We start from the raw sequence: 26,309 nt of genomic DNA, 5'->3' as shown, positions 1-26,309 counted from the left end.
CGTTGGGGCATCTGGTTGGCTACTCTGAGAACAGGATGGGTCACTGGCCTGATCCAGCACAGCTCTTCTTAGGTTCTTAGCAAGATTCCTTTGGTGTGTGAAGGGACACTACAGAATATTTCTTTCCTAGGGTGCTTGTCCAGAGCCTCGTGTTCAGTCCCTACAGTCTTCTCTTGTCCATCTTACCAGGAGACTTCTACCCCAATTTTTTAAAAAAGCAAAGTTTACAGCAAACACATCTTTGGTTTATTAGAGTGGAAAGCAAGTAGCATGATGCCATTTCAACCTCCTGTTGCACTGCCACCTTTTTGCAATGGCTTTACAGTTGTTTCCCATTTAACCAGAAGTCTGGGTTGTCTTCTAAAGGAGAACTAGTTTTAGAAGACTGAAACTTGACTCAAATCTCAGGTTCAATTCCCACTCTTTTAGAAGCAAAATAGAATTCACACAAACATGAAACGAAAGTAACTCACAACCTGATAGGTTTTTGTTTTTTTCAAAGCACAGATGAGAGGGCTTTCTGAGCAGTGAGTGACATTTGGACCAGCTGCTGTACATAAATTGTTTCCTAGATCAGAATTGCTCTCTAGTGCAAGAGCGGAGGAGACTATTTCTTTTCATGCTTCTGCTCCAATCAAAGGCAGAGCTTCCTGCACTCATATCTATATCACATTCAGAAGAGTCAACCTTTATCACTCTTGGTGCTGAGAATTCGTATCAGACTGTTTAACTTTTTGCATTTCACAGGAAAGGCACAAAAAGGTGTTACATTTTTGGCAGCAGAATATATACAGACACAGCAATTTACAACTTGCGATTCTAAAGGCACCACAGAAGACAGCAGGGGAGGATTGTTTTGTTTTAAATAAGTGCTCTAGCATTCTGAGTAGGACCCAAATTGCATTCATTTGCTGTGAACATGTTTTGTTCTGGACACGGATTTTCTGTTCAGAGCATGTGTGAAATTTTAAGCCATTGTGCATATTTTTTTTTTTAAAAAATGTAAAGCAAAGGGGCTAAACTTGGGAGGAAGGCAAAAGCATTGTACAGAGGTGACCTCCCTACAACCTCAGTCAAGCTGAAACTGCCCTCCTCAATTTCCCTCCAGAAGCACTTTATTTTCTTAAAAAGGGCAAAATTCTTGAAATCAACTACACATAAATGGGAATGAGGCACAACCCCCTTTGGGAACTAAACAAGCGGCTGGACTTGGCAATATCCAGATTTACTATAAAATTTTTTTTTTAAAAAACGACTCATGCAAGCAGCAGTTCCCATATACATTGATTGAAAAGCAAGTCTCCCTTGCCATGTGTACAAAGGGTACTGTGTAAAGGTGGTATGGCTGGGTCATTACAGGGAGCCCCGGACCAATAAGGCAAGCACCAGGCAGCGCAGCTGCTGCCATTGCCATTTACCCAGAATGCCTTGGGGCCTTATTTGTTGAGGCCCCAAAAAGAATTCTGGGGAAATGAAGACAACAGGAGAACAAGTCACCTGGCTCGTGGGCTCCTCTTCAAAACACCAGACCCCAAGAATCTTAAGAAATTAATAAAATGTGTGGTTGGCCTCTGGGGGATTAGGGTAAGAAATACAATGTACAGTGGTGCCCCGCAAGACGAATGCCTCGCAAGACGAAAAACCCGCTAGACGAAAGGGTTTTCCGTTTTTCGATGCGCTTCGCAAGACGAATTTCCCTATGGGCTTGCTTCGTAAGACGAAAATGTCTTGTGAGTCTTGCGATTTTTTTCGCTCCCCCCCCCCTTTTTCTAAGCCGCTAAGCCGCTAATAGCCTTTTAGCCGCTAAGCCAATAGGGTTGCTTTGCAAGACGAAAAAACCGCTAGACGAAGAGACTCGCGGAACGGATTATTTTCGTCTTGCGAGGCACCGCTGTACAGGGCATTCTGCTAGCAGTTATAGTGAGGCCAAGGGATGAAATCCTGCACTGCCCCTTCATTATGCAATATTTGTTCCTGGCAGATTTTGGTGGGCATGTGAAACTAAGTAACAATGCTTACATAGCCTCCTGTATATGAGGGTGTAGTTGTATGGGGGATGTACTTTGGGGAAGGGCCACAGAGCACCCGCTTTGCATACAGAAGGTCCCAGATCCTGGAATCTCCAGGAGAGACTCTTCTCTGGAATCTTTGGGAGTTGCTGCCAGTCAGTGTAGACAGTGCTGAGCTAGATGGACCAATGGTCTAACTCAATATAAGGCAGTTTCCTCTGTTTCACTTCAGACTGCAAGGAAGGCCTATGTTTCATTTATAAATCTACAGCAGGCATGTCCAACAGGTCAATCATGATCTACTAGTCGAGCGCGGGGGCATTCCCGGTTGATCACAGGATCAAAGCAAGAGATCTCTGTGGTGCTCCTGATCAATCCCTAAACAAAGCTCAACAACTCTGAGCAACTCTCCCCCCAAAAAGTTCAACAGCTCTTGGCATTGACAATGGGTAGATCACTGCCAGTATTTTTAGAGTGGGAGTAGATCACAGTCTCTTGGGAGTTGGATGTGCCTGATCTACAGAATACTAAAGCTAGCATTCCCTAGCCTGATACAGCCCAAAACCTCTGGAGAGTAACACCCACCAACTCCAACCAGTGTGTAGTCAACGTCCAAGGATGGAGGGGGTTATGGTTTGGCAACAGCTGGAGGTCACCAGGTGAGGAAGGCTGACTTAGGTGGTCAGCAGTCCCTTCTGTGCAATCCCTTCAGGAGTGAGGAGTATAGGCAAATGAAACCTAGTCAAGAGGACCGGCAGGAAATTTGAGAGTTGCCAGGTTTTGTGGGGGGGTTTTTTTTGTTTAAATCACAAACACGTTTGCAGGTCCAATTTTAGAAGCCAGGGCACAAAAAAGATTCAGAGCTCCCCACACGTATATTATCTGCCAATGATTCCAAGGAGAAATTATTTCCAAACCTATTATAGTACACAAAATCTAGGTTAGCATGATGCAAAACTGGCATAAAAGGATTACTGCAAGAGATTGAGACTGCAGGCAGCGTGGGCAAGACGTGCTGCCTGGGTGCAGGAAAAGGCAAGAGGCCATTTGGGCTGTTAGTCTTCCCCACCACAAAGGAGGAGCAGGACTTTCCTGTAGTCTCCTGAGGTGTCGCCCTGAAAGAGAAATTTGAAGCCACTGTCAAGTCATGCTTCTGATTAATGGTTTAAAGCAGTCTCCCCCAACCGGGTGCTCAACAGAGGTTTTGGACGTCAGCTCTCATCAGCCCCAGCGCCATAAGGCCATGCTGACAGAGACTGATGGGAGATTTACCTTATTTATTTCATAAAATTGATACACTACTTGACTAAAAAAGCAAAGCTCAAAGCAATTTACAAGGAGACGAAAACAAAGTTATCAGTAAAAGCAACACTTTATCTTTTGAATGTTTTAAAATCGACAATAAACTAAAAGGAGATTAAAACATACACCCACATTCTACTTATCTAAACAAAAACCATTTAGCAGCCACTGAAAAGAGTGCAGTCAGGGTGCCCGCCTGATTTCAAGAGGATGTGAGATCTAGACTACAGTTTAACATATCTGGAGAGCAACATTGTGGATGGTGGTGGTTTGTATCTGGCTTTGCTATGGCCATTAAACACTGCTCCAGGCTGCTCACACGAGTGTGAGCCTCTTTGGGGACATTGTTCCTGCAGGGAATTCTCCTGCCCAAGCCTCACAGCAATGAGAGAGAGCAGCTCAAAGCTTCATTAGGCTTGAGGCCTACTTGGGAATTTAAAGGTGCTGGAATTGGATGGGGAAACAAATGAACAAAAAATGCAAGCTCACCTTAATGAAGGAGTAGAGGGATTTTCCATACATCCGCTTGAACTCTGCCTTGATATCTATCATGTCTATCTCACAGCGGGAGACCATTACTCGAATGAGGGTGTCGTCATTTGTCCCTAAACCCTTGATGGGGGAGGGGGAGGAGAGAAAACAAGCAACTGGTCACTCGGTTTTTGCATTCAAACAAACAAACAAACAAACAAACAAACAAACAAACAAACAAGGCACATTCAAACCTTTCTCCCTCCCCTGCCCCATTTACCTTCATGGATTTGTACAGCCTTTCAGCAAAGTAGGCATGTCTATTTCTTATACAGTTTACTGCAAGGAGAAAAACAAAGGAAGCGAGGTTAGCAAAGCTAGAAAAGAGAGCTGGACCCAGACAAGCTCGTGATCAAGGAATATACCGTATTTTTTGCACCATAACACTCACTTTTTTCCTCCTAGAAAGTAAGGGGAAATGTCTGTGCGTGTTATGGAGGGAATGCCTATGGGTGGCGGGGGGGATCTGCTGCAGTCGCGAGCAGAGGATCCATGGTTCCCCTTCCTTCCCTCCTCCATGGCTGGCTATGAAACAGCAAAGCGGGAGAAGAGCCGGGAGAAGAGCCGCTGAGTGGGGAGGAGAGAGGGACAGAGAACCTGCTTCTTTAAAGGAGCAAAGCGGGAGAGGAAAGGACCCGCTTACACGAGTGTAAGCGGCTCCTGTCCGGTTGGTTCCTTTAAAGCAAGCAGGCTCTCTGTCCCTCTCTTCTCCCCACTCAGCTCGCTACATAGCAGCAAAGTTTTTCAGCTTGCTAATTATAATATAATAATAATTTATTATTTATACCCCACCCATCTGGCTGGGCCTCCCCAGCCACTCTGGGCGGCTTCCATAAAAACTGAAAATACAGTAAAATATCACATGTTAAAAACTTCCCTGAACAGGGCTGCCTTAAGCTTGCTAAGCCGGGGATGAGCGGGGAGGAGGAAGAAAAGCAGAGCCTGCTTGCTTTAAAGGAGCAAAGTGGGAGAGGAGAGGAGCCTTCTCCCCTTAAACCCCTCTTCTGCATTATTAGCAGCATCCTTCTCCACACACTCCACGCGTGCTCCTTGTCCCTTGAGTGCTTTTCCTTCCCTCCCCACTTAAAACACGGTTACAAAGCATGGATCCACATGGATCCTCAGGATTTTTGCACTGGGTCACCCCAAATTCACCATCAGATCACATAGCATGTCCATGGCTACAGCCTGCACCAAAAAAATCACGCACCCAGTGTTGCCTGGGGCTGCAGTGGTGTAAAAACCTGGTTACAAAGCATGGATCCACATGGATCCTCAGGATTTTTGCATTGGGCTACTCCAAACTCACTGTCAGATCACATGTCTGTGGCCACAGCATGAACCACAAAAATCATACATCCACTGTTTCGTTTAGAATGGTTTTTTTTCTTGTTTTCCTCCTCTAAAAACTATGTGCGTGTTATGGTCGGGTGCGTGTTATAGAGCGAAAAATATGGTAGTTTTTCAAGCAAACAGAGGGCCTGCATTTTTGAAGAAAAAGTGTGGTGTCAACTGTACTTGGCCAAGAGGAAACTGCCCAACATAGGAGTCCCTTCATCAGCAGCCATTATCCAGTGAGAAAGCATGAAGGACTCTCTAGAATAAGGGTGGGGGAAACCTGTTGCCCTCCAGAGGTTGCTAGACTACAACTTCCAGCATCCCCAACCGGTGCATATGCTGGCTGTGACTGCTTGGAATTGGAGTCCAACTTTTTAAGCAGAGGTTGGATGACCATCAGTCATGTATGATCTATTTGAGACTCCTGCATTGCAGGGGGCTGGATTAGATGACCCCTGGGGTCCTTTCCAATTCTACACTTCTATGAGTCTATGAGCTGGAGGGTCAGACCTGGCCTGGGAAGTCATAGATTCAAATCCCTGATCAGTCATGATATTATTATTGGCCAAGTTCAAACATCACATTGAACTACAGTTTAAAACAAAAACTATGGTTTTATTTTGAAACAGAAGCGTTGATTCAAACTTCTCGCTCTACTGCTGCCTTCTTCCAAGGAGTTTGGCTTGTCCAAGGAGCTCCGAGGAGTCTTGGTGGTCACCATTTATTATTTACTATTATTATATTACAGGGACATGGGTGGCGCTGTAGTCTAAACCACAGAGCCTAGGGCTTGATGAGTGGAAGGCAGTTTGAATCCCTGCAACAGGGTGAGCTCCCATTGTTTGGTCCCAGCTCCTGCCCACCTAGCAGTTCAAAAGCATGTCAAGTGCAAGTAGATAAATAGGTACCGCTCTGGCGGGAAGGTAAACGGCGTTTCCTTGTGCTGCTCTGGTTCGCCAGAAGCGGCTTAGTCATGCTGGCCACATGACCCAGAACTGTCTGCGGACAAACGCCAGCTCCCTCGGCCTATAGAGCGAGATGAGCGCGCAACCCCAGAGTCGTCCGCGACTGGACCTAACGGTCAGGGGTACCTTTACCTTTATTATAATATTTATTTATATCCTGCCTTTTCCCCAGATCAGGATTCAAGCCGGCTTACACAAATTAAAACAACGCAGATAAAATACAAAAAGCTAAAAATATATAAAAGATAATTGCTTAAAAGTAATTAAACTCTTAACAGAATTAAAACAACACAAAAAACACATCCATTAAAATACATACGGTATATTATAAAATGCCCGAACCCATTTTGCCTCAAGTGCTAGTTCTCTCCAAACAAACCATGATCTGTAACCCAGATTTGTTCCAACTTGTTCAGCATTAATTTTGTTCACGTTAAATCATAGTTTGTTTTTTTGCTATGGTTACGTGAAAGTCAGATCATTATTTGCTAAAGGGGGTGAGTTATAAATCATTCTATTGCAACGACCCTTTGCAAATACTAAATTCTAACAGATATTGATGAAATCAGTAAAACAAAGAAATGCCACAGTATCAGTTTGGAGACAAAAACAGCTTTACACTAATACAGTGGTGCCTCGCAAGACGAAATTAATCCGTTTTTTCGTCTTGCGGTTTTTTCGTCTTGCGAAGCACGGCTATTAGCGGCTTAGTGGCTATTAACGGCTTAGCGGCTTTAAGAAAAAGGAAACAAACTCGCAAGAACTCGCAAGACGTTTCATCTTGCGAAGCAAGCCCATAGGGAAATTCGTCTTGCGGAACGACTAAAAAAATGGAAAACTCTTTCGTCTAGCGAGTTTTTCGTCTTGCGAGGCATTCGTCTTGCAGGGCACCACTGTATACCTCAGCGCAGCAGGCCAAAAGGCTTTAGAATAAAAACACCTTCAGCAGACAATGGAAGGTCAGTGGGGGGGGGGGGCAAATTAACCTCCCAAGACAGGGAGTTCCAGTCTGGATGTGACCAAAGAAGCGATTTCTCACGTTTGAACAAACTGTTACCAGAATGCGGGGAAAAGTCTCCCCTGCAGATATTAAGGAGCTTTGAAGGCTCACATGGAAGGAGGCATTGCATTAGCTATCCTGGGCATAAACAATGAAATTCACCGGGTGACCTGAGCCAAACTATCTCAGTCAAGCCTATCTCACAGGCTGCTGGATAATCTTCGTGTAGCGTTTATTGGACTTCTTGAGAGAAGGGTGCAGAAACCAAGACTATCATTGCAAGGCACCTCCATAGCTCTTTCAAGTTGCCCCACAAGACCATCCCATCCCCCGTTTCATTTCAGCAGCTCAGTAAATGACTCACCTATCGCTAACAAGGCATCCTCAAGATCTCCTGACATTTCAGATTGAATGCTCTCCGTAATGTCTTTGTTAGCAATCTTCCTGTAGTCATCGAACACTGGAAAGCAGAAGGAGGGTTTTACTAGCAAATTAAAAGTAAAAAAGGTGCCAAATCTAGAAGCCCACATATTTAGGATTTTATTCAACTAATTTCTACTAAGAGTAGACTCACTGAAATTAATTGACAAAAGTTAGCTATGTCTATCAGTTTAAATGACTTTACTCTGAGTAGGACAAGCACTGGCGACAGCACTTAAAATTGCCCTCTGTTTTGCTGCTTAGATGAGCTAGAACATAGAACATCAGGGAAGTTCCCAGGTTTCTGATATTTGGCTTATGATTATTTTAAAATAAGAAAATGGCAGTTCAGTAGAAATATTTTCCCTCTACTCCTCCACAGTGCAGGTTTAAACAAACTCTGACATTATTTACACAACCTCAGCCACTCCCAAAGGATTTGTAGAAATTTCAATTCAAGGAATGCAGAATCCCTTGGCTGCTGTGAAAATTTGATACACCAAACCACATCAGTTTCCCCTTTGGATTACAGTTGAACTCTGCTAAAGAGATAGAACAGATTCTATTGTCTAGACTGTATAACATGTTGATCCAAATAAACATGGACATAGCATATGGTTTATAGGAGATATGGGAAGCTGATTGGCAGATTAGCATCAGTAAAGAGGTGTTGATTTCAATATGGATAAAATTTCCTTTTAAATTGGTCTTGGCCTCAATAATAGAGGTGTAAAAATGGCATGTCGCTCAGTGGCTCAGTTCTGGGATGAAGTATTTGTTCAAATAAAACCACTTACTGGATAAAATGTCTCTGGCTCTTCTCAATCCATTTATGGGAGACAGTATTAACTTATACAGTTTTAACTTTTAGTAAATTCTCTTCTCCTAGCACCCAGGTGCATAACAACAAGATTCTGGAGGAACTTAGTGTTTCTCTGACAAATTGGTAGAACAGAGTGACAAATAGCACTTGTAGAAAAATAATAAAATTGGCACAAAGCTTGAAACACAAAGTCTCTTTTGTAAATGAATAGCACATTATGTATGAATGAATAGCACATTATGTTTCATTATGTACATAACTAAAAACAAAAACAGACAGCTCCCCTCACATTATAAAACTTTTTGCTTAATAAACTATTTATTGCCTTCTGTACAAAAAGTAGTCTGGGATAAGAACTGCACGTATTGCCTAAACACCAGCTTCTGGTGATATATTACTTAATTTATCTCTGTGATGTTGAAAGAATTAAAGAAAAAAGAAAAAAGAAATATTGTGCAGTGGCAAGTTGGGTTGAACAGACACGGGGGGTTCTAAAACCGTGTGTGTGAGGACTTAAGTTTTTTTTATAAAAGGTTTCTATATATTGTAGGTATTAAAAGGAAAGACAACCTTCCATATTTGGCCTTTTTTCAGTCTACATTAGTGTAGTCTCAAACCGTGTCCTTACTTTACAGCCCCATCAATTAATTAAGGTTTGGCCAAGGCAATCCATTTTTGGATTGAGCTTAAAGGCAAAAATGCAAAAGGCCCTCAAAGGTTCAGGAAGCTGCTTGTGTTTGCACATCTTCCGAGCTACAGTGCTCTGCATACTGCTCACTGGGCTCACAAACTTTCATTTATCTAGAAGGAGGAGAAGGATTAAAAACCCACAGAGTGAATGAAAGACAAGCGCCAACAGGTGGTAGCAAAGCAAATGCAGCAGACTTGTCTTGAAGCCAACTCTTACTGTAAGAACTGGTGGAGCAAAAAAACAGGAAGATACAGATCTCCTTCCCAGGAAATCCGTGGGGTTCATGCCAATGCAAGTTTCCATGGGCATGAAAGAAAGGCACTATGGCAGCACATAAATGCTGTATGAATTTTGCAATCCGGAAGAGCATCTCATGTACGCTCCTCCACAGGAGAAAGAAATTAAGTTGGGAAGAGTCCCAAAAGGAAACTGTAGTAAGAGTATCTGTCAGGGCTGGTTACACATCCTTAGAAGTCACGCCAGGGCTGGCTCCACCCTTAAGAGTCATGTTACTGCCTTTGCTTAGACTACAAACCTCCAACTGTCATGTGGCAAATCACATGCTTTTTAGCTTCCCTTTTGCCATTGCTAAGAAATGGCCTCTGAATGTCCTATATTTTATTGTTAGACATTGTTTCAGTGTTTATTAACATGAGATGTTTGTTTGCCTGATTGATATTGTGATTTTTTTAAAAAATTGTGTTATGTTTTGTCATTGTTGATGCATTACCTTGAAATGCTGTTATATTTTAGTCTGTGTGTGGTTCTGAACCTCTTTGAGCTTGGTTTTACCATGGAAAAGCAGCATACAAATAAACTCAGGTTGATGATAATGAAATTTCCTACACTTAAGTGTGGTAAAGAGACACTTTAAATTCCTACCTCTTGGCATATGTATGAGAAAGGGCTCCCTCCCCTTTGCACATATTCTGAAAGCATCCCAGATGCCCAAGGGGAGTCTCTGTACAACAACCATCCAAAATTTTCAGCCTCTTACCCCTCAACAGGTGGTTTCTGCTTCTTGAGCACAGGATACTCATGAACTGGGCCTCATCAGTGCCCCACCTTTTCTCCCCAGCTTCGTACAGACACTGAAAATGAGAAGTGCAGATAAAAAGGTATCAATTTTTAAAAGGTCAGTGCAGAAGGACAAGGAAACCTGGGAGGGAAGCAGAGCCTGTGAGGGGAGAAGGGAGGTCTAAACAAGAGCTTGGCTGCGGCATCCAATAGCCCAGACAAGTTCCAAGTAGGTAAAAAGGTGGAGCTTATGTCACACATTGTTTAAAATCACAGCAGAGAGAAATAGCCCTGGGTTAGAAGAACTCACTCCCCTGAAGGAGGCAACTGTGATATAAGCTGCTGCCCCAATGTGGTATTTTTCTGCAGTAAGATCTGTTCCCCAAGTGCAAAGAGCTACAGACCTGGGCATCTTGCACGGCCAGGCCCTCATCAACATAGCTGCTCTCATCTCTGTTGCCCTGGAAACAAGAGGTATAGGTTAAATTCAGTCTAATGCAGGGGGTGGGAATTTCCTAGCGGGGCACTGTAGGTGTCAATGACTATCAGACTTTGAAAAACTGGTATCACTGGATCAAGTTCATCAATTTTGCTGAATTAATTAAACTAAACAGTTTTAATTGGATTTTGAATAAGTGTGCAATTAATTGTTATTGTTTTGAATTTCATTTTGTTATTATCATCCTTTGGTCATGTAAACCACTATTCTGAATAATGCTTTTTTATAGGGTAGGGTAGGGAGCACTGGAGATGAGTCTATGGAACTCATTCTCCCCAAAAGTGTGTCCCAAAAAGTTTGGGAACCACTGATCCAATGTATCCAGCTTAAATGAGGGGAGATTCCAAGGCAGCAAAATGCCCTTGGATGTAAACAGTCTGTACCAAGGGGTTCTGAACCAATGGACAAGCATCATGCAAGTGGTTCATAGCATGTCTGCCTTAAATATTGACAAAGAAAGAAATGAGGGAGAGGTGGTTGTGAAAGCTTGCCATAAGGCAGCCTTTGCCAATCTGATTACTTACAGTGGAAAGAGACACCAGCACTCTCCGGAGCATGGAGGAGGTGTCCGAGACGATGTCGTCCTCAAGGCTAACCCCATACTCTGTCAAGAAAGCCAAGACACAATGGCTATAGCGGGGTAGGGTTACTGAAAGTACTCCAGAGAGTACTGAGAAATTAGAGTCACGTTCATTCCCACCACACGACAAGGTAACTACCTCAGGCAGCCGATTCAGGAAGGAAGATTTCTAGACAGATCTGGGCACATCCTAACACCAAGTTCTCCCACGCAAGCAAATACCACAGGAAGAAACTCACAAACATCTCTTTATACTCACGATGTTTGTAGGTTTCATTAATCCGTCTGATTTCCGGGTTGGTACGAGAAGCCAATATTTCTATGAGGCAGCCCTCATCTGTCCCGGCCCCCTGAGAGAGAGAGAGAGAGAGAGAGAGAGAGAGAGAGAGACAAACAAACAGACAGAGAACATGAAGAGAATGACCACTAGGGAGAAAGGGAGAGTTCTCATCCCAATGCAGGCAGGATTTAAATGTTGAACCTCCCGAAGGAGTCCTTTCTTTGAAAAAAACCAACAACTTAGAGAAACACAAAGATGGGGGGTGGGAAAGTACCCACTGGCTGAGAATGCAGCAGTGCTCATTCTACAGTGGTTTTCATTCTGCTCAGAGGGTTCTGCCCTTTTTATCGCACATTGATGATGGTGTGTGCCTGCAAATATTTTGGGGTGGTCTCTCTGCTTCACTTCCAGACAATGCACATCAGCATATCTGCTGAAATCAGATTACTTTTTATACCACAAACATTCCGGTTTATTCTTCTCCTTTTTCTGTTGTGCCATAGTCCAGATCCACAGGGAAGCACCCCAGCACAGATGAAAGAGGAATAAATCCACCACCAGGGCACTATTATTGTGTCAAGAGCACGTTGCAGAATGCACCCACTATCAAACACCAGCGTGGTGGGGCCCTGTAGCCGGAATTCATCACACCCAAAGCAGACCCATCCAGGTTGCTCCAGGGCAACTTTTCTTTGGCTGCAACATGGTTTTATCTGAACCCACTGGAAGTTCTGTTTCCCTTCTCATCTCTCCTTCCTGGCTGTGATACCTGCATTGCACAGGATTGGACTATTTGACCAGTTGGGTCTCTTTTCCAAGGCTACCATTCTATGATTCCATGATCCTAGTACCACATACTCTGGAAACCAGGCCCTGTCCAGCAAAATGTGCATTCCAGTTACATGATCTGTGTGCAGACCCCAGTTACGTCCCACCCAATTTTACATGACAATACTGTAGGAATTATGCTTATTGGGCAGAGTCCACTCATACTTGGGCTTCTGTTACAAGCCTTTGCAAACCTTGACAGCTCTTTTCAGCTCCTGCACGTCATACAGAGTGATGGGTGTCATCAGTCCAATGATAACCCTTTCAAAATTCCCACTCAACTCAGACTTCAAGTCGTCAATCAAATCCTGTTGGGGAAAGACAAGTTTTGGGTGAATATCTCACAGAGAAGCAACTGTGAAAATGTGCTTTTAAGCACATCAGAGGTAAGAAAAGTTAGTGAGAGTGGAGCTCCTCCACTTGGCTTAACAGGAATGCAATAAGGTGACCCCCCCCCCAGGAGTGGGGAGGAAGAACCCAACCTTTTCTTTCTTTTACCAAAAAAACAAGAACAGCTTGTTTCATACTGCTTTGAGGTCATTAGCCAAACAAGAAAAAAATGGGTTTTACTCCAAAGAATTTTATAGTCTGGATTCACAGAGGTTTACTTAAGACAAATATTTGTACTACAGGCTGAGAACGTCTGCCAATTATTAACATCACTGCCAATGGAGGGGACCTGTAAATTCATTTTTATGGATGGTGACTGATGTATGCATATCAATCATTTGTATGCATCACTGAAATATTCCTTTATTACCTCCCAAAGCCCTCAGAACTATGAGCACTCACTGCTACCTTTGCTACTTACTTTTATTAAACATAGTTCACCATACTTAGAATCTGATAAGTGCTTTACAGGCCTCTGAGGTTAAACTCCCCTTGAGGTTTTTAATAGTCCCATTTTCCAAATGGGCAAACGAAACTGCAACTTGTGTGACTTGCCAAAGGCCAAAGGCCCCAGAGCACATACACAGCTGATGAGACACTTAACCCTTGCTCTGCTGTCCAACATTCAGCCTAGCCTTGCAAATAAATTCCCCCAAATTAGATACGTTTTTAACTAGCCTGCCTGCTGACTTCCAACTGCGCTAGGCCTATGTGGCTGTATGAGCCTGCCATTTTCCCTGGACCCCAAGCAGAAGAGAAGGTCTTTTAAGTGTTCATGCTCAGACTGTGGAACTCCCTACCAGGATGAGGTCTGTTTGACCACCCCCTCGCTTGATCTGTAGTCAGCTAAAGAACAAAAATGACCTTTCCGCTCCATCACATTTTTGGACTGCCAGCCTGAAGACTCGTTAGCAGGTTCCTCTTCTGTATACACTTTCAACTGCAGAACTTGTTTTTCTTCAGTACTGGAGCAGTTTATTGTGTCTTTGATTTTACTGACTTTTTTGTGATATTGGGATTTAAAATGATTTAAAATAAAATAAGCGTGCAGAGGACTGGGGAAGAGAAAGAAATCATGCTTTTTCTGGTTGCTTGAAAAGTATTCCTATTCATCATAGGTGACTAAGTGAGTGGCTATTTAAAAGCTGGGGAAACCACAGGTGAGGGGGAACAGTGGCGTAGCATGGGGGGTGCAGGGGGGCCGGCCGCACCGGGCGCAACATCTGGGGGTTGGGGTTAGGGGGCGCAAATCCACGGGTTAGGGGGCACAAATCTATGGGTTAGGGGGCGCAAATTACTTGCCCTGCCCCGGGTGCTGACAACCCACGCTACGCCACTGAGGGGGAAGCAGAGTCAAGGGAGGACACAGATCTGTCATTTGGGCAGGTGAAGTATTATAGGCTGATCAGTACAAAAAAATAATAATACTTGCCATGACAGATTTTAAACTATAAAACTTCTAAAATCTCAAAAACTAGAGGTGGGGAGCAGGGAGAAGAGAGAACCAAGGAACTACATAGTTCCTATTCAATGTACCTACCCGCCCAATAGTGGATTTGTAGGCTATCTTAATATCCTGCCGTTGGGCCAAATTCCTGTTAACCAAAATGTCAATAATGGCATCTTCATCTGTACCTGAGGCAAGAAAAGCAACCAACTTATTTGAAATTCAAGCAAGAAAACCCACGTGGGGGTGGAGAGACAATGACATCAATTTACCATGGTAACTACTGGGAAGCTGGGAAGCAGCAATTATCTCTAGAAGTGTAAATATGCTCACAGACACACATGCACATCCACTAGTTTACACATTGATGCACGTGCAGCCTAAGAAGGTGGATGTGAATGAAGGGGACTGAGCATGGGTCAATATAGAGACTAGTGGGGTGAGGTTGTGCAAGACCACCAAGGGAGCTATTGGGAACCCCAGCTGTGCTCTCTTCCAATGGGAAAACACTAGTCATTAAATAGGGAAGATACATTGCTGCCAGGTTATTAGGGCATTTGGCAATTAAATTTCCTCTCTTCTTTTTTTCTATACCAAGTTGCAGCTGTCATGTCCTAGATCCATTAGGATACAGATTTCTATGAAATCACACATATCTTCTGTGGAGCTATGAATAAGCTATTCTCTAGTCCTCCTTGAACCCCAGTGGTTCAGTTTATTTTTTTAAAAAAGGACACTTTCAGTTTTGAGAGCCTCAATGATAAATAAGACTCTTCTTTAAGGGTGTGGCTTGGCCACCTTCCTGGAAGTCACCTGCAAGTCCACCTATGTCTTTGGTGTGATGCACCTTGACTGTTTCTAGACTCTCCTTACGGCACAATGGGGTCCAAAATTCTGGTGGAGGGGACACAGCTTGGCAGGCAATTCCTGCCTTTCCACCGCAACTCTAATCTGTAGAACTGAGTGGCAGATGTGAATGCTCTGTGCTAGAGTGAGTGCTTTGCATGCAGAAGGATCCAGGTCTAATCCATCACGCCTCTTGTTAAAAGGACTGAGCATCAAAGAAAGGAAGACCACTGCACAATACCCTGGAGAGCCAATGGCAACCAGAGTAGACAGCGACCATGCTAGACGGACCATTCTCTAGGGATAATTTCTTTTTATGTATACAGTACATAGATGCAAGATAACCAAGGCCATTTTGACAGCCTTTGATACAGAACTAATGGCTTGCTCTGTTAAAACTGTTTAAATCCCATGGCTATTAGCCCAAAGCCTGCAGAACCACTGACCTGAGACAGAAGAAAAATAATGAGTGTTTCATGAGAGACACAGAACACTTTCCAGCTCAAGGGCTGCATTCCCTTGTGGAGGCAAAAGCATTCCAGCCACAATGTAAAAGTGAGAGACTTATATCAATATATACCTACCTCCATTCACGCAAGCAAGAGGTAATTGTCACAAGCCAATGACACACTCCAGGCAGGCAAAAGCATCAGGAAGGGTACAGAGCAAGGCTGGCGAGAGCTGTGGTCTGTGGAAAGCCCCAAGGGCCAGACAGAGAGGTCTGGAGGGCCACTGGTTTCTAATGCCTGGTCTTGAAGTTCCCCATCCCATCAGAGAGAGGGGGGGCAGAGACTCACCTAGTCCCTTCATGGCCTTACGAAGTTTCTGGGCATCCTCGTCTGCCCTGAAGTTGGAAGCTCCTTTGATAGTTCCCCGGTTTCCTTCCTAAAGCCAAAGAATATCAGCTGTTAAATGCCATCACAAAAAGGGATATACCAGTGGTTGTGGCTCCAAATAACTCAGCTGGGCTCCAAATAGCTCATTGAAAGCCATAGTAGCAAAAGCACAGAGATTGTGAGGTGTGCTATATTTCTTCAGAATGGTGGCTATTATGTCTGTTGCTTACCTGTTGCCAGTGGGCAACACCAAATTCCAGTAGAGATTAGGAAAGCTGCAGCTCAATGCTAGAGAACACACAGAGTAGGTGGAAGATCCTAAATTCAATCTCCAGTTAAAGGAAGATCTCAGGTGGTGGAAAGATCCCTGCCTGAAAGCTTAAGGAAACTATCACAACTCAAGGTAAGGTATGCTGGACTCTATGAACCAATAATCTTAATTTGGTATAAGAGAGCCAGTGTGGTGAAGTGGTTGGAGTGTTGGCTAAGGAGCTAGTCAGGACCTCCTCAGCCATGAAGCTCTATGGGTGATTTTAAGCCATTCACAATCTCTCAGCTACCCCACCTCACAGGGTTGAAGTGAGGATAAAATGAGGATGTATACCACCTTGAGCTCCATGGAGGATAGGTGGGATGAAAATGCAATAAATAGTCTCTTGTCTTGTTTACCTAACCAAAAGAGTGTGGGGTCTGACTCCTCCCCCTACAAAAGCACATATAGGTTAAGTTCCCACAGGACAGAAGTGGGGAATTATGATACGTAGAACAGCCTTTGCCAACCTGGTGCCCTCCCAGCACACTGGCTGGGGCTTTTGGGAGTTTTGGTCCAACAACACTGGGAGGGCACTAGGTTGGCGAAGGCTGCAGAAGAGGATTTATGAGGACCCAGCAGCCCTGACCTTTCTGTTGCCAACTGTCAGCTCTGTTGGAACCTTCCCATGGCACTATCATATAATTCTTGCTCTGATAAGAGTGAGTCTACCGTCTGTTTTATTTCCCCAACTCAATGTCACAGAACAACGGCCCTGTTTATTGGGCTCAGAGCGTACCGGGCACAGCTTGGTACATGCTGTGGAAACAGGAATCACTCACCATGACAGCCACCTGGTCTGGAATTTCCCAAGCCAATGATTATCTGCAATAAAAAGAAGAGGTGATTTAGATAATATTTGACTTCAAAAGCAGTGCTCTCCTGGAATGGGAGAGAAGGGCTGCTAAGCCACCTGGTACCACCCAGTACTGGAGAGGAACAACCCTGTCTACCTGGGGGGCAAACATCTAGACACATCCTTTCCTACCCCCACCACATACGCCTCAAAACTAAACTACAACAAAATCCTAAGATTTTCTAGCGTGCATGGGGCAGTTCTGCACAGCCTGTTCTCAGTTAAAACTCCTCAAATGCAATCTAGTTTAGAGAAAAGGCAAGAGGTGACATGATAGAAATTTATAAAATGATGCATGGCATACAGAAAGCAGACAGAGACATGTCCGTCCCCCTTTTTTCATCACACTAGAACTCATGGATGTCCAATGAAACTGAATGTTGGAAGGTTCGGGTCAGATAATAATAAGTACTTTTCCATGCAACGTATGATTTTTCTATGAAACTCACTCCCACAGGAGGCCGTGATGGTCACCAATCTGGATGGCTTTAAGGGACAAGTTCATGAAGGAGAGGGCTATTGAAGGCTACTAGCCACAATGGCTATGCTCTGCCTCCATAGCCAGAGGCAACACTGCTTCTGAGTAACAGTTGCTGAAAAAGACAGGAGGGGAGAGTTGCTCTTGTACTTGGGTCTTGCTTGTGGGCTTCCCATTGAGGCATCTGGTTGGCCACTGTGACAACAGGATGCTGGACTAGATCCAGCAGGATCTTCTCATGTTCTTAACTGCTATGAACCAGAGATTCTGCAATCAGTGGAAATCCTCTTTTACTGTGCTGGCATCTTTAGCATCAGCACAAACCCCGGAATGGACTTGAACCTGGGCTGTGTCCGAAGAGGTGGCCCCACACAGCCCCACATGCCCCTATTATAAGTGAAAGTTTGTGGGCATTTTAATTGTAAGCTGTGTTGGGAGACAAACCTGGTTGAAGAAGCAAACAATGACAAAACTCATCTTGATGTGAAGCAGAGATCTGGCACCACAGAGCAACCTCTGGACTTGAAGTGCTTTGATGGATTTTTCTACCAGCCTTGCCTGTCCCAGAACAGGGCACATGACAGAAGAAAGCACAAATTAACTTAAGAAGAGTCTGGCTACTGGGGGCCCATCTAGTCTAGCTAGCATCTTGTTCTCACAGTGGCCACCAAGATTCCTGTGAGAAACCCGTAAGCAGGAAACTGTGTTCCGGAAACAAGTGGTTTGTGCCAGATCAAATGAATGAACAAATCACTCCAGTGGTGGCCAGCCATGTGTGATGTCAGATATAGGGCCACTCTAATGACTGAGGGAGTGGGCAAAAGCCAAATTGTGGATAATAGGTGCAAATTTCTGGTGGAGCACCAAACTGACTGCAGGGATACTACTGATTCAAGAGTTCCCCAGAAGAGACAGCCCACTCAGCCAGCAGAATCCACAGCAACAGCACCACTCATGCTGTCTGAAGAGGCTTGGTCTGAGCAGGCTTCACAAATCTAGGAAAATACAAAATGCAAATATACACATGTGTGGTATTGCACCTTCCACAAACACGAGGCAAATCTAATATTTAAATTTGTCATACGCAAAAGATGAAGCTTTTAAACAGGCACTTTTTATCCTCATTCCCAGATTTGTGCCTCAGTCATGTCAAGCTGCCAAGGAAACAGGGAGCATGGTTTTTTAGTCTGGAAGAACCAGGCAAAGCCTGCTTCAAAACTCAGCTCTTCAAACAAAGCTTTGACTCAGACTGTTTTAAGTCTTCCTCCCCCCCAGTAAAAGCAAAACCAGAGTAATGTGGAACTGAAATGGTTTGCAAGCACATGGTTTTCCAGTCTCTCTTCTCCAAAGCCAGGCTGTGTGGGGTTTTTTGGTTACAGCTCATGTTTAAGGAGAGAGCTTAACCCCAAGCCCAGGTTCCAGTAACACAGACATAGGAACAGACTCTGGATCAGGCCAATGGCCCAGCTAGTCCAGCACCCTGTTCTCACAGTGGCCAACCAGATGCCCCCAAGGGAAACCTGCAAACAGGATCCAAGCATAGGAGCACTCGTCACTCTTGTGGTTTCCAGGACCTGGTGTTTAGGAGCATTGATGCCTCCAAATGTGGAGGCGGAGCATAGCCATCATGGCAATAAGAATAAGAATAATTTATTTATACCCCGTCCATCTGGCTGGGTTTCCCCAGCCACTCTGGGCAGCTTCCAACAAAATATTTAAATTCAGTAGTCCGTCAAACATTAAAAGCTTCCCTGAACAGGGCTGCCTTCAGATGTCTTCTAAATGTCAGGTAGTTGTTTATTTCTTTGACATCTGCTGGAAGGGCGTTCCACAGGGCGGGCGCCACTACTGAGAAGGCCCTCTGCCTGGTTCCCTGTAACTTGGCTTCTCGCAGGGAGGGAACCGCCAGAAGGCCCTCGGTGCTGGACCTCAGTGTCCGGGCAGAACGATGGAGGTGGAGACGCTCCTTCAGGTATACTGGACCAAGGCCATTTAGGGCTTTAAAGGTCAGCACCAAAACTTTGTGAATTGTGCTCAGAAACGTACTGGGATGGCTAAGAACCATCAACAGTCCTCTCCTCCAAGAATTAGTCTAATCCTCTTCTAGAGCCACTCAAGTTGGTGGCCGTCACTGCCTCCTGTGGGAGTAAGCAACTGTGCTACATGAAGAGGTCCTTTCTTCTATCTGTCCTGAAACTTCCAACATGCAGCTTTATTTGGATGTCCATGAGTTCTAGTGTTTAAAAAGGCTCCAACCACTTCTGAGGCAGTTCGTTCCACTGTCAAACAGCTCTTACTTAATATAGCTGCTCCCAGTGGAACCATGAGCAGAATTTATGACTTTTGGGGTTGAGGCATAAACTTCTTGGGTACTGTCAACTGGCCTATTGCCAAACTTCAATTTTGATGTACGTTAAATGAGTTGTCACTCGTTGCTTCTCTTAAGTGTTATGTTAAAGTGAGATTATTATTATTTAATTAAGTGTAGTTATTATGCAACTTTACTTGCACCATTTCATATGTGGCCCTCTTTGAGCACAGATGTATTTGGGTGTGATGCTGTATACAAATAAGTTGACTACTATGACTAACCAACAGCAGAGCTCGTCTTATGAACATGCAAGACATGTTTCACTGAACTACCAGGCACATCTCCTGATGTAAATAAGGACTCACATCGGAGAAGCAGCTTCCTGGGAAACCAAACTCTCTTTCACAAAACAATACGTGGATTTTTTAAAAAGTAAAGATCTGGTGGATTCTAAGAGGGAACTAACCAGATGACACATTTTGCAACTGTGGCAAAGCTACGATTCCAAGGGCTTGTTTCTGAGTAGACATGGGTTGGATTGCGCTGTACATCTTGCAACATAACGTTCAGATTCCAGTTTCTGTACCCAAACCCACAGCTAAAAAAAAAAAAAAGTTCCAGAGACAAACCACAGGCCTTGTAAACTGCCTGGTTTTCAGTCTACTTCAGAACCCAGCTCTCCTCAAGAGTTCTTCAAGAAAAGGGTGTGGTAATAAATTAGTAGCTGGGGCCCAAACTATCTACCACTTTTATGGTGTAGTTAGAAATCACTAGGTAATACTAGGCCGAAGAGGTAGAAATTAAGAGAGGAACCTTATTCCCTCCATTCTCCAGCTCTGATCCTTATGAAAAACTCTCCTCTTCCAAAGCTGCAAATAGCATTGGCGGAAAAAAGCTCTCATTGGCTTCAGTTGGAGCTTCCACCCACCCACCTCCTGCTAACATTAACTGCAATGGATTGTAGGAGAGGTAATTTGACCTCATGGAATCATAGAAGATGGAACAAGCTAGTTTTCTGCTTCTCCAGTGGGGAGGACCCAAACCAATGGATTTAAATGACAAGGAAGGAGATTCCAACTAAAAATTAGGAAGAACTGTCTGACAGCAAGAGATGCTCGATAGTGCAAGGGACTCCGATGGAAGGTGATGGACACTTCTTCATTTGAGGTTTTTAAACTGAGCTTGGATTGCCATCTGTCAGGGATTCTTCAGCTGTGATTGCAGGAGGTTGGACGAGATGACCCCTGGGTCCCTTCCAACTCTATAGTTCTATGATGCTATATCATTGCTGGCAGAAGTCAAGTACAGGATTTCCCCCTTCTAATTTCTCTTAGTAGTCTTAATAATTAGTTGCACCCACTCCCCAGCTTATCCCTCAAGGAAATAAAAAAGCTAGAAAACAAAGTATCCCAAAGAGCTCTACAGATGTGTAAATGTAATGATTTACTCTTGGTTTATTTGCCATGAGGCATAGTCAAATAAGCAGCATAGGATATCATAATCATTTAGAATCATTTTCATCCGTTTTGCATGCCCCATGCACAGCAGTGGAAAACACAACATCAAAGCCGCATTGACTGCTCTGCCCCTCTGCTACATTTCATTAGGAAAAACAAGGTCAGCAACTTTCCTTGAGCGGATGGTTTTCATTTGCCAGCTACAAGCATAACAAGGTTTATTCATTCAAATCTCTACTTCCTGCTTTTAGTTCTGTAGGAGACACTGACGGTGAGATTCACTTTGCAAATCTAGTTGCCACTGCAAATCTAGGGTTGCCTAATTTTTATTTTTTAAATCTAAGTCAGTGGCGTCACAACATCAAATAATGGCAAAGGTTACCAACTAACCAGAAAAGGTCCGCCCGGGTTTCCTAACACCATTTCACCCCCTAGCAGTGCCTTCAACATCAGCTGGACCTGCAGAAGAAGCCATTTCACCCCATGGAAATGAGATCATCCCCTACAAATGTCAGTGCACATCAAATTGAAGTTAAAAGGCACAAATACAGAGGCTGGCTTGGAAGCTGGCACTCCCACGTGGCACTGATTTCCATAAATCTATTATATGCTGAGTGGAGAACTTGCTGTCTTTGCCAATGGTTCTGAATCCTGAACTTGTGGACGTCCACCAGCTGAGTGATGGAAGGTTCAGGACTGACAAAAGAAAGTCCTTATTCATGCAGGGTAGAATCAATGGAACTCATTCCCACAAGAAGCAGAGATGGCCACAAACCTCCGTGGCTTTAAAAGAGGATTAACAAGTTCATGGAGGAGAGGGCTATCAATGGTTACTAGACATGATAGCTATGCTCTCCCTCCACAGTTGGAGGCAAGGATGCTTCTGAACACCCGTTGCTGGAAACCACAGAAGGAGGGAGAGTTCTTGAGCTCTGGTCCTGCTTACGGGTTTCCCACTGGGGCATCTCGTTGGCGATTGTGAGAACAGGATGCTGGACTGGATAGGTCAACTCCACTGTGTTACCCCAATGAGAACATCTACCTCTGAAATACATTTTGGGCAGAAAGGTTGGGGATTTAGTAAAATAAAGTAAAATAATAAAAATTATGGGTTGAATCCCTGTATCAAATCTGCTGCAGAAAGTTGTGGGAACCCTCAGAGCTAATTTGGGGGTATGTGTTCAGTTCTTCTCTCGCCTCTACGAAATAGCCAGAAGAACAAAAAGAAGCGAAAAAATAAACGACTGCCCATTTAGCATTTGGTTTGGTCTTTGCTTCTTTCCTGCTGGTTGTAAATTCAACTTGGGGCCAGTTTATCTGCGAGAATCACCTTACCCCATCTACGTCTACTTGATGGCCTCTATCTGAAGAACTCGCATAGTTACAGGTGCCACATAAAACACATTTGCAAGCTCTCGATTTTATACTGTGGTAGCACCTACACTTTGAAATGCTTCACCTATTTACATCAGGCAGGCACCTTCATTGTATTATTTTGGGTGCCTGCTGAAAACATTTTTGTTTAGACAGATACTTAGAAAGCTGATGTGAGTTTTAATCTTTTTTTAGTCTATTGTTGTTTTAGCTTTTTGAAGGTCTTACATCACTGTTAAATCTTATTGATTTTATTTGTAAACCACTTTGAGTGTAGTTCTGTTTACAATCAAGCATAGTACAAATTTTATGAAATAAATACAATGCTTTAACTGTTCACATTCTTCTTTACCAAGCAATGTGCTTTTAGAGGATATTATTTTTATATGGCTGTTTTATTTGGTTGTCAATGTCTGCATTTCTGCCCTGGGCAAGTGCAGGATGTAAGGCAGGAGAAAAGCACAATAAATGAATAACTAATAAGACAAGGCGCTCAAAATTCAAGCAGAACAATCCCAAGTTAATCAGAGCTTTGTTCTCAATTCCTTTCTTTAAGTCTTCTCAAACAGACTCCCCTTGGCAAAGGCCTCCCTACAAGCTCTGGACATGTTTTCTAATCTACCCAACCATGGAAAACTAATTATAACAAAATCTTAGAGTGGAACAAAACCTGATTGCATTGTGACTCTTTCATCTATTTAGCCCCATGCAAAGAAAACTAGCTACCAATTCTGGAGTAGGGGTGGGAAAAAGTTTCCAAATCCTAAGAGCAAGCATCACCTTTTAAAGACTAGGAACTTAAAAGTTTCCCCAACTCCTGTCCCAGTAGGACACTGCTTGATGGAAGTCATCCCACACGTACTCAAATGTACCAGCCAGACCAAAACAACACTAGCTGGAGCAAAGTCCTTTGGAAACCATCAGACAAGCACCCATGCTATTGAATGTACAGTAAAACAATCCTCTGGAAAGGCTTTTAGAAGCCAGAGCAGCAATGCATGCTGCAAATCTGCCAAAATGCCTAAATCTGCCCCTCCTTTTCAAAGGGCTGTTTATGGTTGTGAGGTGTCTATGCACCACACCTGGCGAAATCTCAGAAGCCACAGAAACTGTGGAATATGGTTTTCATTAGTAAGGAGGGAGAAGGGAGGTTTCAATGCCTAATATCAACCTTCCTCAACTTGGTATCTACCAGCTTGGACTAAAACTTCTCCAGCTCTCAACAGCAGCACTAGTAGGAGCTGATGGGAGTTGTAGTTCAGGCTGGAGCAGGCTACTCATTATGGCTCCTTTGTACAACTCCCAGAAGCAGAATAAGTTATGCAAAAAAAGATAAGTCACAGCATAGGGGATTGTGCACATCTGCTTAATTTTCATAGTTCACTCAAATGAGAGAAATCAGCTTCTCTTGTGACAGAGTTTTTAGCATGGTGATAAGAAGCAGGTCAAAAATGCTACTTTAGCCCAAGCAATTCCCAAAGTACAAGCTAGAACAGCTTAGGAAACACCAACTTCAGCTCCTGGCTCTTAATACAGAAATTGATGGACTTGTTTAACTGGTTCTTGTTGCAGCACCAATTAGAATATCATTATTCGGCTTTATTATCCTGCAATTATCAAACTAGCATGTTAAATGAGACACCTTTACCCTTCAAACAAGAACACTGAATCAAGCTTTAAGAACCCAGGTGTGGCCTGTTCATACAAAGAACAAAAAGAGGCGCAAACAACCTGTGGCTGGAGGGGGACCTCTGTTCTCAGGACCAAACCAGTGTGTCTCATGGTAACCAAACAGAGACATGTGTGCCTGTGATTTTTTAAACTGAACGGAGCAAGAAGATATGAGTGAAATTCACCTCCCCATCATGCAGGCACCCACCCCCAAACCCAGACATAAAAACCTCTCTCCTACCTGCACACCACAGTTTGAAGCAATTCCCAGTCCAAACCAGCTTTCCCAAACCTGATGCCCTACAGATGTTTTGAATTACAATTATGATCAGGAGCAAATGTCAGGAGAGTGGTGCTGGATCTTGGCCCTGAGGCTGCTTTTCCTTTGGAGTAGGACTGCCCTCCACACACTCTTAGGTGAGGGATGCTGGTCAGCAGATCCTGAGGTGAGGAACAGCACACTGGCATCATATATCCACATGCACCAGAGTAAAAACATATCTGCTTCCTAGTCAGGTTTTGTTTCACGAGACTGGAGGAAGAGGCCGAGAGCTAACCGCTTTTCAAAAAAGAAATCCCTTAAATTCCCCTTAAAGGCAAAATAGGGAGTAGATACCAGCACATGTAGACTGTCTAGACTAGGGTAAATGGGGCTTCTATATCTTTCTATTATCCAACAACTGCTTCCCCCCCTCTGGTAACGATATTAGAACAGGGTGTGGGGGCAAACTTCCTCCTCATTCTATTATTATTACAGGTTGATTTATATTTCAGCTTTCCACAAGTTACTCTGTCTGCTTATTTCATAACAACAGCATGCCACTTACCTGCACAAAATGTCAAACTGCAGTTCAGTCAGAAAACAAAACATCCCTGAACCCCCAAAGAAGTCTTGATCTACGCCACATCCTATCTCCGTGAACTTCAAGACCCCCAAATATTATCACCTTCAAGACCTACAATATTTTTCTCCCATCAAAACTGTCATGTTCATGGAAATGCAATTTGACCCTAAATGACAACCGCAAATAAGGCGATGGGGGACAGCCTAGCACCCCACATTACACTTTACGGCAGGGTTTCCCAAACCCGGTTCTCCAGCTGTTTTTGAACTGCAAGTCCCCTCATCCCTATCTAACAGGACCAGAAGTCCAGGACGATGCAAATTTTAGTCCATCAACAGCTGGAGACACATGTTTGGGAAGCCCTGTTTCAGAACCCCAGATCATACAGCCACACTTCCAGAAACAGATATGGCAGCATGGGAAAAATAGCTATTTTTTTCAAGTTTTCAAAATGAGCTGTGGTGGGGAGGAGAGGAGCATGGGTGTAGCCAGGATTTTTGTTACCAGGGGGAGGCCTTTTGTTGGGGCGGGGGCAGAACCTCAGTTTGCTATGTATTTTGATTAAATTTCATTGACTGGGGTGGCAACTGCCCCTCCCTACCCCCCCCAGCTATGCCCATAGTATTGGTATGCTTTTATCTTGTCCTTAATATTAGTTTCTTGGTTTTTATCCTGTATTTTTATTCTGTGAACCGCCCTAAGATCTACGGATGAAGGGCGATAGGCAGATTTCACTATATTATTTTTTATTATTATTAACTAACTTGCGAGGCCTAGCAGGCAGCAGTCCATTTCTGCACCGCAGCGGAAAAGTTCAGGCGCCCCCCTCCCGAGACGGTGCCCGGACTTTGGGCCTCTCTCCGCCCGCCGCGCCCTAAGCGGAAGGCAAGCGGCACTCTGCCCGCGCTCAGAGGCACTCTGCCCGCGCCAGGCCAGGGAAACTGAGGCGAGCCCTCGCTCGGGTCCCCAGGGTGGCAGCGCCCGCTCCCCGCCGGCCCAGCAGCCGGCCCGCGGGCGAGGGGAAGGAGGCCGGCGCCCAGGCACCGCCAGGCTGGCAAGGGCCCGCTCTCTACGGAACACGCCGCGCCCTCGAGGCCTCCGCAGCCCCAGAAGTGGCACAGACCCGCCCGCCTCGCCTCGCCTCACCTGCCCGCCTGCCGAGTCCGCGCCGCTGCCGAAGCCGAGCGCCGCCTCGCCTTTTCATA

At 44.3% G+C, this 26,309-nt stretch overlaps 1 protein-coding gene across 2 annotated transcripts; it reads right to left on the bottom strand.

The window, feature by feature from the left end:
• Positions 1-223: 223 nt before the first annotated feature.
• ANXA4 (annexin A4) lies at positions 224-26,268 on the bottom strand. 2 transcript variants are annotated; one of them, XM_082230469.1, is made up of 13 exons: positions 26,251-26,268; positions 16,895-16,937; positions 15,764-15,851; positions 14,214-14,308; positions 12,478-12,591; positions 11,435-11,525; positions 11,120-11,199; positions 10,501-10,557; positions 10,077-10,170; positions 7,510-7,605; positions 4,063-4,121; positions 3,801-3,923; positions 224-3,124 (listed from the first exon to the last, which is right to left on the bottom strand). In XM_082230469.1, the coding sequence occupies exons 2-13, from the start codon at positions 16,895-16,897 to the stop codon at positions 3,065-3,067; spliced, it is 960 nt and encodes a 319-aa protein (XP_082086595.1). In that variant the 5' UTR covers positions 16,898-16,937; positions 26,251-26,268; the 3' UTR covers positions 224-3,064. The 2 variants fall into 2 exon arrangements, with proteins under 2 accessions (XP_082086595.1, XP_082086596.1); XM_082230470.1 differs by lacking the exon at positions 26,251-26,268 and adding an exon at positions 25,869-25,891.
• Between the last annotated feature and the right edge of the window lie 41 nt (positions 26,269-26,309).

This window comes from Podarcis vaucheri (assembly GCF_965113315.1).
Source record: "Podarcis vaucheri genome assembly, chromosome: 7".
NCBI classification, from domain to species: Eukaryota; Metazoa; Chordata; class Lepidosauria; order Squamata; family Lacertidae; genus Podarcis; species Podarcis vaucheri.
Note: the sequence above shows the minus strand (reverse complement) of the source record. Positions and strands in the feature narration are given on the sequence as shown.

Coding starts and splice junctions, on each gene's coding strand:
- ANXA4 (XM_082230469.1), bottom strand. Junction 3,924..4,062: donor GGCTGTACAAATCCATGAAG/GTAAATGGGGCA, acceptor TCCCCCATCAAG/GGTTTAGGGACAAATGACGA. Junction 3,125..3,800: donor CCCTCTACTCCTTCATTAAG/GTGAGCTTGCAT, acceptor TTTCTCTTTCAG/GGCGACACCTCAGGAGACTA.